Here is a 12,378-nt window from a genome sequence, read left to right as displayed (position 1 = left end):
AATTCAATGTTAATAAATGCAACGTAATGCACAAGAGGGAGAAATATCCCCAACTATACATAGACAATGACAGGATCTGAATTAGCCATTCCCACTCAAGAAAGAGATCTTGGAGCCATTATAAATCGTTCTCTAAAAACATCTGCTCCGTCTGCAGTGGCAATCCGAAAACCTAACCATGCTAGGAACCACTAGGAAAGGGATAGTTAAGGCAGAAAATGCTCCTCTCTAAATTCCTGGCACACCCCATAAATCAGATATTGTGTGTAGCTCTGGTTGTGCAATCTCAAAAGTATTAGAATTGGAAAAAGTTAGAAGGGCAACAAACATGATTGGGGCAGGGAGCAGCTTCCATGTGGGGAGAGACTGAAGAGCAGAACTACCCGGCTTAGTGAAAAAGGTGATTAGGTGGTGGAGGTGATAGAGGTCTAGACAAACATGGAAAAGGTGGTAAGAATGGATGGGGAAGTGTGTATCCCTTCAGGTAACACAGTAACCAGGGTTCACCCAATGAAATGAGTAAGTAGCAGGTTGAAGACAAACAGAAGGAAGTATTTTTTTTCACAGCCAGCCTGTGGGACCCATTGCCAGGGGATGCAGGGCAGGCCAAAGATAGAACTGGGTCCAAAAAGCATTGGGTAAGTTAATGGAGGAGAGGTCCATTAATGGCTATTGGCTAAGCTGGTCAGGGATGCAACCAGTGCTTAATTTGTACTGGAACAGGTGCTGGAGCTCAAGAAATTTTATCTTCATAGTGGAGGTGGTAAACCCCGAGGTTCTGGGGCTATGAACTGCCAAACACAGAGGTGCTGGGGATCAGCCCTGGCACAAATTAACCACTGGGCAAAGCCCCCTGCTTTCTCCTGACACTCTGGTGGAAGCTGGAACTGGATGACAGGATGGGTCACTCAGTAATTGGCCTGTTCGCTCTGTTCTCTCAGGAGCATTTGGCCCCAGCCTGTCAGAGGGCAGGATTCTGGGCTAAATGGACCATTGGTCTGAGCCAGCATGGTCCAGTCTAGAGCCCAGAGGTGATGTGGGGGTGCACAGGGGGTCACATCCACCCTCCAGGATCCCCCACTCCGTCCCTCCCTCCCTCACTGTCTGTGTTACATGGCTTCTGGTGAGTGTGGGGTAGTCCCTACCCCTTGTCCCTCAGAGTGGTGCAGTCCAAGACCAGCATGAACTTACAAGCTTGTGTTACACTCAGGCCACACTACTCCAGGGAACGGGGTTGTGGGGGGACCTGTCCTGCACCCATAGGAAGCTGCACAGTGCTCCTGCAGGAAGGGGGTAGGGGTGGAACAAGGGCAGAGGGTGGAGCACAGGTGGGGAGAGGGCAGGGCAGGACATGGGCAGAGCAGGGGCGCATGGCCAGTGCCCCTCTGGAATTCCCACACTGGTTGCCTCCGCTCCACTCCTGCATGCAGGCCAGGGACTGGAACGAACCACAAACAAAAGGGAAATGGTCCAGAGCACTCAGTAGCCAATCAACTGCGGGCTTTTGGAGATGGGTAGAGTTGGTGGTAGGGGCTATTAGCAGCTGAATAGTAGAGATTAATGGAACCCCATGGCTAAACAAACCTGAGCCTGCAAGGGCCAGCTGCAGGCTAGCACAAGGCCACCATGGCAGGCTTAGAGCTAAGGTAACCCAGCCGCAACTGTGACGTTGCGTGGTGGCTTTCTGCGGTGGCTGCCCATGGAGCTGGCTTGGTAGGGGCAGGGAACATTTTTTAATGGCCATATTAAAGTTAGCAGGAGTGATGCAGGAGGGGTGTATTTCCCCCCCCCCTTGGGGAAGACCTTTTGATCTGTAATCAAAAGGTAGGCAAATGGAAAGGCCAGAAGGTGCTGTGCTGCTCCCAGAGGGGGTGGGGTAGGGTGAGAGAGTGCGTGTGTGTCCGTGTGCTTTGTCTTGTCTACCCCCATGCCCAAGTGAAGCCATTCCTGGGGCGATAATCCTGTGGGGCACAACACAGGGATGATCTCTCTCTGGAATTCCACAGCAGTGATCTCTTCCCATCAATTCCACCTGTCTGCTTAGAACCCCTGCGCAAACGTCAGCCTTCTGAGTTACGGTTTCAGAGTAAGGTCTATGGGACCCCAGTTAAAGTTTAACAAAACCATATTGGATTCACTCTTATCACCACCGATACAGCTATCCTTACGATCAGTCGCTGTAAGAATTTATGGCCCCCGAACATGTGTTCTGTCAGTCATACCTATGCAGTCAAAGTGTTCGCATCCATGACTCAGCCTCAGAAATGCAGATTTCCACCCACAGAAATAAACAAGAGCAGCATTGGTAGGTCACCCAATAGAGAGGCTCTTCACACACAGACGGGTGTGGCTTTCCTCCAGGAGAGGGCACAGAGGGGCATGTAAACACAAGTCACATGTCAGAAAACAAAGGAGCCCTGTTATAATGTGTGTTCATGAGCTGAATCTCATTTTTTACCCATTGTTGTAACCATTCCAGTCCCTGCTGTATTCCTCTGCCTTCACAGAGGGGTTCCCTGGGCTCATAACATCCCTAAGAGCCTGTAATATCTTTGAAGTCAATTGGGCAATGCCTAGACCAGTGGTTTTTTGACCACTGTGCTGTCGGCACAATGGTGCACTGTGAGAACTGTCCAAGTGTGCCATAAAATTTCATCAGTTTCCACTTACTGTGGCTCTTTCAAGAGCCACAGTGGGGAGGAGAGGAAATTGACACCCTGTGCTAGCTGGAGTCAAGCAGCAAGGCTGCCTGAGTCCCAGCTGGAGCAGGGTTGTGTCAATTTCTCTTCTCCTCCCCCACTAGCGGGGGAGTTTATTTGATTCTTGTTTAGCTTGCATGCACTACTGTGTTGCAAAACTCTCTAGTAAGACTGTAACACTTGTAAATGTGACATTTATGAGCAACTGGGAAAAGCGGGTGCACTGTTGAATTTTGTCTCATCGAAGTGTAACGTGTTAGTGAAAAGACTGGGAACCACTGGCCTAGATGCTCCTGTGACAGATCCAGGATCCCATTGTGCCAAATGCTATCACCTCCATGCATGTAATTGAGACACTCCTCTCCCCAGAGGGTTTACAATCAATATCCTCTCTGCTTTCTGCTGCATTGTTTAAGATCCCAAAAGGAAGCATGCTCTCCCTGGATCCTACAGCTCCTGACTAGATCCCTCCACAGCTTGCCTTGTTCTTAGCTTGTGGTCCCTCAAGTTTTTCCTCTCACTTCGCTCTTCCCCAAACTTTTTTTTTCAAGCAAGTGTAAGTCACTGGTTCAAAGTATGAACTGTTCCTGTAGCGCCCAATGCCCAAGAGCTTACTGCTAGCAGCTCCTGGGGATCCTCCTTGGAAATAGAGCCATCTGTGGCATTACAGGGTCAGGTCTCAGTCCCTGCCCTCGACCAGTAACAGAACTGATCAGCAGCTCTCAAATGTCTTACAAGGGAGGCCAGTATCATTATCTGTATTCTTGAGCTGAGGCAATAGCACAGACGAGGAAATAACTTGCCCTACATCACCCTGCGGACCAGGGCTGGACCTAGGAATAGAACCCAGAGTGCAGGGTTCTGCTCTCTAGAGCTCACTGCTTCCCAATGACAAAAGGGTCATACACAAGGTTTTGCAAAGTGTTGCATCAGATGTTTAAAGTCTGGCGCTATCATACCCCTAGCACTCTCTTCAGCTGCCCACGTTCCGCTTCTCCAAAACCAGGGATCCAGTTTCTCAAGTGTGACTTTGTTCTGTATAAATGCATCCTGCTTACTGTTCCTGCTTCCATTATCCTCTACTTGCTTACATAAATGTTTTGTGCAAGATTGCAAGGTATGATATAGATCATCTCTTTCATTCAAGGTCAGCTGCTTTTACTTGTGCTTCAAAGTATCTGGCACGAGGAACAATTTTTCTAAAGACTCTCTTTCATTCTGTTGAGTACAAAGCGGTGCACAATTCAGCAAGTCCTCCTGGAATCAGAGCCACCCTCAACTTGTGTGACTGCACGTAGCATTGATCTAGATGGTGTGTGCAGAGAAAGGGTTGATTTCTAGACATGATTCCTGGGGTGCCACCTCTCCATTTATGATGGCATATTGGTCAAAGCCTGGGGGGAGCTGTATCTTCCAGGGACTCAAAAACAGTATCTCAGCAGGGTGTTTGAAACAATATGTATAGTGAGGGTGCAGGGAGCCATAGAACCAAACTGCAAGCCCAATGTATGATGAAAACCACTTCAAAGAGGGGGCTGCTGCTGCATACTTGGTTCCCACACCTATGTATCTCATTGGTTGAATCTCGCTCCTGCCTGTCTCTGATCTCAGGCTGTGTCCTCGACCTGTTCCATTGGTGTTCAGAAACCTTGGGGTGTCTTACAGGGCAAAGCAAGTGCATTATAGACCACCCGACCATATGGCAGATGAATCTACAGTCATGTCTATGTGGGCATCTGTGTAAATCTCCTGCCACTGCTCTACTAGGGGTTCCACTTCATTGCTGGTTGCAATAATGGAGGTGCCAGCACTTGTGAGCAGCCAGGGGTAGTTTAATCACCGGGATGTCTGGATCCAGTCTGGCTTCCGCATCTCGTCAAGCTGGAGAGGTTCTAGAGGCCCAGTAAAGCACTTGTAAACTGGGACTTGTCCTTCAGCTATGGAAATGGCTGTGGCTCCACTGACTTTTTTTTTTAATGGTGCTTTGGTGGTTCTTTACACTGATGGGAAAGGTCTCCATGAACCACATGTAATGCAAACCCCTCGCCCTGCCACGAACAATACTACTGCCCTGTGACACCAGGCAGGGGACTCGCCTTTAAGGTAAGGGGCTTCCGCAGGCTTGGGTTGAGCATTGCTGTCATTGCTGTGGACGGGATGCAGGTCACTCTTCCCCAAGGAGGTCACAGAATATCCAGCATCCTGTTTACAATGACCTGGGCCTGAGGGCCTTTCCATAGGGAGCTTGCAGGGGCAGGAAACCTGATCCGCCATACCCCTGGGATCTCTTGCCTTCCAGGTTGCCCCGACAAGCTGAGCCCTTTTATTCCCAGCCAGCCGCTTGTCTGCATCAGCCAGAGGGGTTCATCTGTTGGCCTCATGGGCCCGTCCCTGCTTTCAAGGGCTGATGGCCACCTTGCCCAAAAGGGCTGAGTGGCTCTAAAGTTTTATTTGGTTCGTGTGGAGCTGCAGGTGCAGGGCAGCTGCTGAGCTGGGCACCGCCCCAGCAACTCTGACCCCTGCCCACTAGAGCGGACAACCGGTGGGGTGCACAGCAGGGCTCCAGGGCGGAGCAGGCCTTGCTGGCTGGTTTCAGGGCTTTGCAGAGGTGCTGCGAGTAGCAGGAAGGGACTGGGGGGCTGCTTGCGTTGCTAGCCCAGCTGGTGGCACCAAGGGGCTTCCAGCATCCACCCCGCGGGAGCCCGGCGCGCGGAGGGAGGGGCGGGAGGAAGGAAGGGGACCAGAGCTGGAGGCACGACGCGGCGGGCTGGGGGCCAGAGGGTCAAAGGTTCGCAGGCCCAGGGCGGAGGAAGGATTCGCAGCACCCACGTGCCCTTGGCCCCCATCCCCGGGCCAGGACCGGGCTCGGCGGGGCTCTGCGCTCGGGGGCCCGCGGAGTGCAACCGCGGCCGGGCGGGGGCTCAGCCGGCCCACGCGGCCGCCCTTTGTGCTGCGGCGCCGGGGGAGGGCGGCCCGGCCCCTCTGCCCACGTCACGGCGGGAGCGAGACAAAACAGAGGCGAGCCCGGCTCGCAGCCACACCGCGCCGCGCCCGCCCCCGTGCGCCGCGCCCGGCCGGTTCAGCACCGCGGAGAGCTCCCCGCGGCGCCATGGCGGGCGCGCAGCAGGGCGAGAAGCTGCTCTTCGAGAAGTTCTGGCGCGGCACCTTCAAAGCCGTGGCCACCCCGCGGCCCGGGAGCGTCATCGTGGCCAGCATCACCGCCCGCAGGCCGCCGCCGCCGCCGAGGTAGGGCCCCGCCCTGCGCCGCCCCGCCGCGCCCCCTTCCGGCCGGGCAGCGGCTCCCCAGCCCCCGGGAAACTTTCCGCCGGGCGGGTCGGCGGTGGAGCTCATCCGAGCGCCTCCCAGCCTGCGTGGGGCCCCGGCTCGCTGGGGTTGGGGGGGGCCGGGAGCTGCGCCCCGGGGCAGGGGGAGACTGGCCGGCCCTGGCGTCCTGCAGACCGGCTCCAAGTTGGCTCGTTTCAGGATTTCCCGGAGCAAAGCGGGACCGGTAAGGAGCCCAGCGCGCCTGCAGGGCAGACCCGGCAGGTGCAGTGCTCCAGAGCCAGGCTGCTTGGGTGTTCAGGGGACCCCTGCCAGGAGTGGGGTGCAGCCAGCCGGCCAGCCAAGCCCGCTTTGGGCTCTGCCCAGGCCCCTCAGCGGGCAGCAAGCACAGCTGGTCCCAGCAATGGGCACCCAGGGCTAAGGCGTCACACATACTCCTGCCCATCTGTATTCCCATGATCCTCACCCAGCACCTTCCCCTTTGCTTTTGGGCTTCAGTAACACCATGTCAGCCAGCTGACCAGCAGCCCACTGCCACCGGCAAATGCTGGGAGCAGTGGTCCTGGGGAATGGCTGGACTATGTTTGAATATGCCCATTGGCTGGGGAGAGGGAGGACTGAAGTCTGGAAAATCCAAGCCTGGTTCCGGATGGTTTCCTGTTTTGCAGGTTAATTTTGTACCCCAGTAGCTCTTAATCTGTCCACATGGCTGTGCACCTTTGCCTGATCTGGTCTTTCTTCCCTATCCTCAAGTTTCACCTCATTTAAAAGCTACTTGCTTACAAAATCAGACATCAAAACAAGCAAATGTTTAGCACACTATTACCGAAAAAATACATCTCTCACTGAGGCCATATAATTACAAAATAACTCAACTGGAATATAAATATTGTACTTAAGTTTCCATGTTTCGTATATAGAGCAGTACAGCCAAGTCATTGTGTGACAGTTTTTGTTTTGAATTGATTTCACCGGCGTGGTGTGTTTTTTTTTTTTGGTTTTTTTTTTTGGTAGCCTGTTCTAAAATTAGGTAAATATCTAGGTGAGTTGATGTGTCACTGGAAGATCTCTGTGTGTCTCCAGAGCCACAGGGTCTGCTGGTTGAGAACCACTTTTGTACATCACTCTTTGCAAATCAGGTCCCTTCACTCTGAGTTTTTGCTAGAGTATCCCTGTAAATTTTGCCATCAGTAACTTAGTGGCAAATGGCAGGTGTGTTTTGTTTTGTTTTGTTTTTTCAGGATGACTAGTAGCAAGAATAGGCAGGTGCACAAACATCCTGGAAATGCCCCAATCTGTGGAGTTGGCATTTGTAAAGACCTGCTACATCCTGAGGCTAAAACTTAAGGTGGCAGGTCTCAATACCTTACTATCTGCCTTTGATTCCTTAGAGAACATCTGAGACTATCCGACTGTGATATTTTATTTACTAATTATGGAATGTGTTTGTCCATAGCTGTCTAACAACCTTCAGAGAGACCAATATTTTACTTGATTTTTGTGATTTCCACCCCCCCGCCCCCGCTTATTGTTGGAGAGAGCTGCGGTGTATATGAAGGCAGAAGAAGAGAGCTGATGGCTCTTTGCCTAACCTTTTGTGCTTTTGAACTGATATTTGTGTTTAAACAAATCATTGGGTAGGTGTCCCTCTGTAAGTCCTCAGCTTTCTTATAGAATCCCAGCGCAGTCCAAATGCAGGGGCCTTGGGATAAAATAAATGAATGAAATAATTTCAGGACCCATGAAAAGTGAGAGTGCTTCTTTGCTTTGAACTAGGCGTATAGGATAGCGTGTTAAGGTCAGGCTCATTTGCTTGGCTTGCTGCCATTAATTTCATCCTTTGATGACTGAGGGATGTAGTGAATTTTGTGCAGTTCTTAACAGAAGAAAATGATTGGATTGGGTGTGATCCTGGAAACTTACAGCATCTTACTCCAGAACGTCTCCCTTTATTATCATGCCAATGGCAATGCAGTCCATCCCAGGAGCATTTTTAAAACCTTCACCCTGGAGTAGGATTTTTTAACCGCTTCCCACCTTTGCATTTTAGAAGTCAGATCCTTGCTTAATACAAAGCACTTCACCACCGTTGAAGTTAACCAATCTGTCTTGCTTTACATGTGCTAAAAGATTTGGCTTTAGATGTTGTGAAAGGTTTCATATCCCTGCTATTTCTTTTTAGCATGCTGAGGACCCTGTCTCCTTGTTTTACTCAAACCCCGTGCCCTCTGCAAGAGATAATTGTGCTCCAGAAGCATCACCCCTGCAATCTGTTGAACATCCTCTTAGAACCTCCCCCAATCCAACCAGCATTGCTGTCATTCGAACTCTAGAATCTGGCTCCCACAGAATGACCGCGTAGCACACCGACCCTGAACTTCTTGCCAAGTCAGTAAAAAGGCAGGTCAATATCTTTTGTTCATGTAAACTCGAGAGAGGACCTAGCAAGATTCCAATTTAGGCTTAGATCAGCTCCCCATTCACAGTAACAAACTGGCTGCCTGTGAACAGGTGGGCTCCAATGAAATGGGAATCTACATATAGACATTTTCATGTGGTAAGTGGTAATGCGGCATTACTGCAGCTGGGTACCTGTAAAGAGCTGTCTTGTTGGCTGCCTTCACGAAGAGCCAGTCACTTTATAGCTGTCAGTAGAGGCCCTGCAGAAGGATGAGCTGGGGCCTGATTCGCTCCTGCTCTATGGCTTGTGTAATCAGATACCCCTAAGCCAGGTGGGGGTAAGTTGCTACCCATCAGAATGGCAGTGCTTTGCACAGGTGTACATGCTGCTGCAGGGCAGCAGAGTCCAGACCCAAGCTCCAGCCTTGCATGCCAGGTGTTGTCCTCTTTCCAGAGCTTTGCAGATAGGCTGAAAACCAAACCTAGGTACTGGCCTTGTGTGCCTGGCCAGGCCTGGTCCTGGCTCCTGTCCAGCAATAAGTCCCCAGAAGGAATTCTCGTGCTGACAGCCAGTGTTCTCCTGCAGGTTCCTTGGCAGCACACACTGGCCGCCTTGAAGAGCAAACAGCATATTGTCCCTTCTGCCCTACTGTGGGTGGAGAAGGGGACAGAGAGGGGTGAATCCATTACCACTACCTTCCCCAGTGCCTTTCAGACAAGTGGCCCAAAGGAGGAGGTAAGCAGGATCTCCAGGAGGATTCTGGCCAGCTCGCGTGCAGGAAGAGGAATTCTTACCTAGGTGCACCCAAGCTACCAAGGCTCTCTTAGGGTCTGACCAGTGCCAGCCACTCCAGTGTGGGAGAGGAGCTGCCAGCCACCCAGATCGGTCACTGATTAGTTTCCATGAGGGCTCTTCCCCTAAACACAAAGCAGTCTGCTCTCTAGCATGTCCCCCGGGGAGACAGGGGCAGAACAGGTAAACTCAAGCCCCTCGCATAGATGTCACCTCCTGTCCTACACAATGTTTTACGGACAAAAAGTAAAAGTCAGTGCAATAACATAGCAATAGAATTTTTTCCCCGTATATGCTTGGCTGATTTCTTGCAGCTCCTGTTGCCTCCAAGTGGCATTCTGGGAGCTCAGCAGCTCTGGAAAATCAGGCCTGAATAGTCCAGAAAGGTTTGTGTGAAGTATTTGTTCCTCATACAGATGCTGGTGCAGTGGTGTAAAGAGGTCCCAGTGGTGTATTCCGGCTATTGGGTGCTAAGCAAACAAGTGTAACGATATTTACCTCCTAAATTTAAAAGACTTAGATTGCTAGGTGGCAGTTCTCAGTTAATTACAAACCCACATACTGGTGATAACATGCCACCGGTGGCTTTCTCTTCCTCGTGTCATAGGTCGTAACCACCTCACCTTTCTGCCACTTGGAAGGGAAGAAGAAAAAGCAGTTTAAATGTCTCAGGCAGGATTATGATCTCAGAAGAGAATCAGAGCTCTTCTATGGAGAAAACATGTGAATGGCTTTCTACAGATTTAGTTCAAGCCAAGAGTGTGACATAATACCAGAATGTCTGTTTGTAAATCAAAGGTTTGTGCTGGACGTACTCAGAGGGGTTCTCCTGACAGCCTGTGGGTGCAGCTGTTGGCCCGTCACAAATGTTGTGTGCGGAACGGCTCTGTGCTGGGAAGGAAGTGGTGCAGTTCTGTGTGGGAACTTGTTTCTTCTTTTTCCCCTTAACTAGGAATTGAAGAGAGAGAGAGGGAGATTTGTCACCATTTTCTTTTTGTTGATTTTTGGGCAGGTTCACTAAGGGCTCTGTAACAGTGGGCACTTGAATGGCCCCCAATTTACACGGAGCCTCCATTTCCTCACAAGGTGAAGTGACTCTCCCAAGGTCAGTCAGTGAGCCAGTAGCAGAGACGTGCAAGCGTCCTCAGTTCTTTTGACCCCCATTTCTGTGCTTCAGGCACTAGACGGTGCTTCCTCTCATGCGTCAAAATTGTCAGAAATAATCAGAGCACTTACTCATGTTACATGTCGAGGTACCTTTTCAGGACAGGAAGGTAATTGCTTCTGCCTAAGCTTTATCCATTGATATTCAAGGCATCATGCACTGGTTGAAATGTTTTAATCAAACAACCATGCAACGAGATCATTTGATTTCCTTGGACTTACCTCCTCTGCATGTTGTAGGATGGGATGCCCCTGACCTGAACGCACTAAGATCATAGCTACCAGTTCCAGGCAGTAATTAGCGTGGGTCACTTTTGACGTGTTGCTCTTTTACTTCTCTACCATAATGGGCTGTTATCAAGGGCAGGAGACAAACAGCCTTTTCTGTCACACACTACACCCCAGCTAGCAACAGTCCAGTCTGAGGTTTGGCTAGGCACACATCTTGCTGGGGATCTAGACAGCAGAGCAGCTGAAGCAGGATTACTTACAGATCCTAACACCGAGGGGCAGGTGAGTTGGTCTTGCAAGATGTTAGGCGCTCTCAGTTCCCACAACAATCAGTGGGGTTGAGGGCGTGTAGCACTCCCAAGACAGGGCCTTAGAACGCGTGTGTGTTACATCTAAAGTGATAGAGCTTCATCTGGTGGAAATCAGCAGGCAGCTGTGGAAGTCAAAGGAGCTCTGCCCATTTAGAACCACTGCTGATGCTGTAGCCTACCCAGGGCTGGATTTCCAGGCCACAGCAGCATGTCTCCGAGGGCAGAGTCTGCTTGCAGCCACACCAGTGTGAACCCACTGGACTTGAATCGCAGCTGTCACTCGAGCTTCCCAGAGAGGTGAAGCCATTGAAATCAGCAAAGTTCACTGAGAAAACACACTGATCACAGAGATGAGTCATCCCGCTGGCTTCAGCAGCAGTTCTGGATTTACACCAGTGTAACCGAGCACGGAATTTGGCCTCCTGCATCTAACTGGTAATATCAACTCCCCCAGAGAATCAAACCGTTCAAGCTAAGTGCGGTGACAACTGAATGCAGGAGCGGGGAGTCGTGTTCTCTAATGAAAGGCTGGGTTGCACCTCGCCACATCTGCATTTCTCTCAGCCCTTCAGCTTCAAGCATGAGGGAGAGAAGGGGAAAGCTATTTCTGTTCCCCTCTTGGGGGGTAGGGGGAAGCCCCTCCCCCAAGGCAGGATGCTAGCCGCTCGGCTGCTCTCTGAGCTGCCTGTCCCGCTTTTGCCGCCTGTGATGTATCTCTCCATTAATGCCGACGTTCAACTGGCGGTGTCAGAAGAGCAGCTGCAGGAGCGTGTTTTGTTAGGGACAAGCGTGAAATTTACAATCTCTCTGATTGTGATCAATCAGATTAGGAAATTGAAAAAGACACTGCTTAGACTTCCAAATAAGAAGAGCAAATCTAGTTTCCACAGAAAGCACTCAGAGTATCTTCTGTCTTCATGCATGGGAGAAACCACAGTCCCCCCCACCCTTCCCCCACATCCCACACCATGGTGTATTACTTACACAGCTACCACAGACAGATCTAAATGCTACATTTTTTTTCCTCTTGAATTTCACCGGAAGCTCCTTGTTTTTAGATATGTCACAATTGCAGATGAAACAAAACTCAGAATTAAGATGTCACTGAAACAAAGCAAGCCCCAGGAGCAGGAACAATACCAACCTTCCAAAATGGTGATTAAGTAATTCATATTGATGAGGGACTATTCAAAACAAAGATTCAGATACTATGGACTCAGCGTTCCCTGGGTGCTTGATTTGCCGGAGCTTTATTTCCAGTTTGACGGCTCTGCAGAGAAACACAGGATGTGATCATTTTCAGGCTTTGGTAAAAGTTAGCAAATGCAAGTGTTCTTTCATTTTACAAGACAATAAACCCTCCGGGGGCAGGGAGGGAACCATCTGTGCTGAGGTGGAGAAAGGCTGTTAATGGAACAGGAAGGTGGTGTGATGAACGCCAGTTTCGGAGCACTTTTGCAAGCCGGTTCTCCTGCTGCCCTATCGAACAGGGTCTCTG

At 50.8% G+C, this 12,378-nt stretch overlaps 1 protein-coding gene across 1 annotated transcript in view; it reads left to right on the top strand.

Moving 5' to 3' along the window:
- The first annotated feature begins 5,808 nt into the window (after positions 1-5,808).
- Positions 5,809-12,378, top strand: part of SRRM4 (serine/arginine repetitive matrix 4) — a 118,464-nt gene continuing 111,894 nt past the window's right edge. Inside the window, exon 1 of the mRNA XM_075012847.1 lies at positions 5,809-5,945. Within this exon, the coding sequence (XP_074868948.1) occupies positions 5,809-5,945 (137 nt within the window). The remainder of the gene's footprint in view (positions 5,946-12,378) is intronic.

Source organism: Carettochelys insculpta, chromosome 18 (assembly GCF_033958435.1).
Source record: "Carettochelys insculpta isolate YL-2023 chromosome 18, ASM3395843v1, whole genome shotgun sequence".
NCBI lineage: Eukaryota > Metazoa > Chordata > Testudines > Carettochelyidae > Carettochelys > Carettochelys insculpta.
Note: the sequence above shows the minus strand (reverse complement) of the source record. Positions and strands in the feature narration are given on the sequence as shown.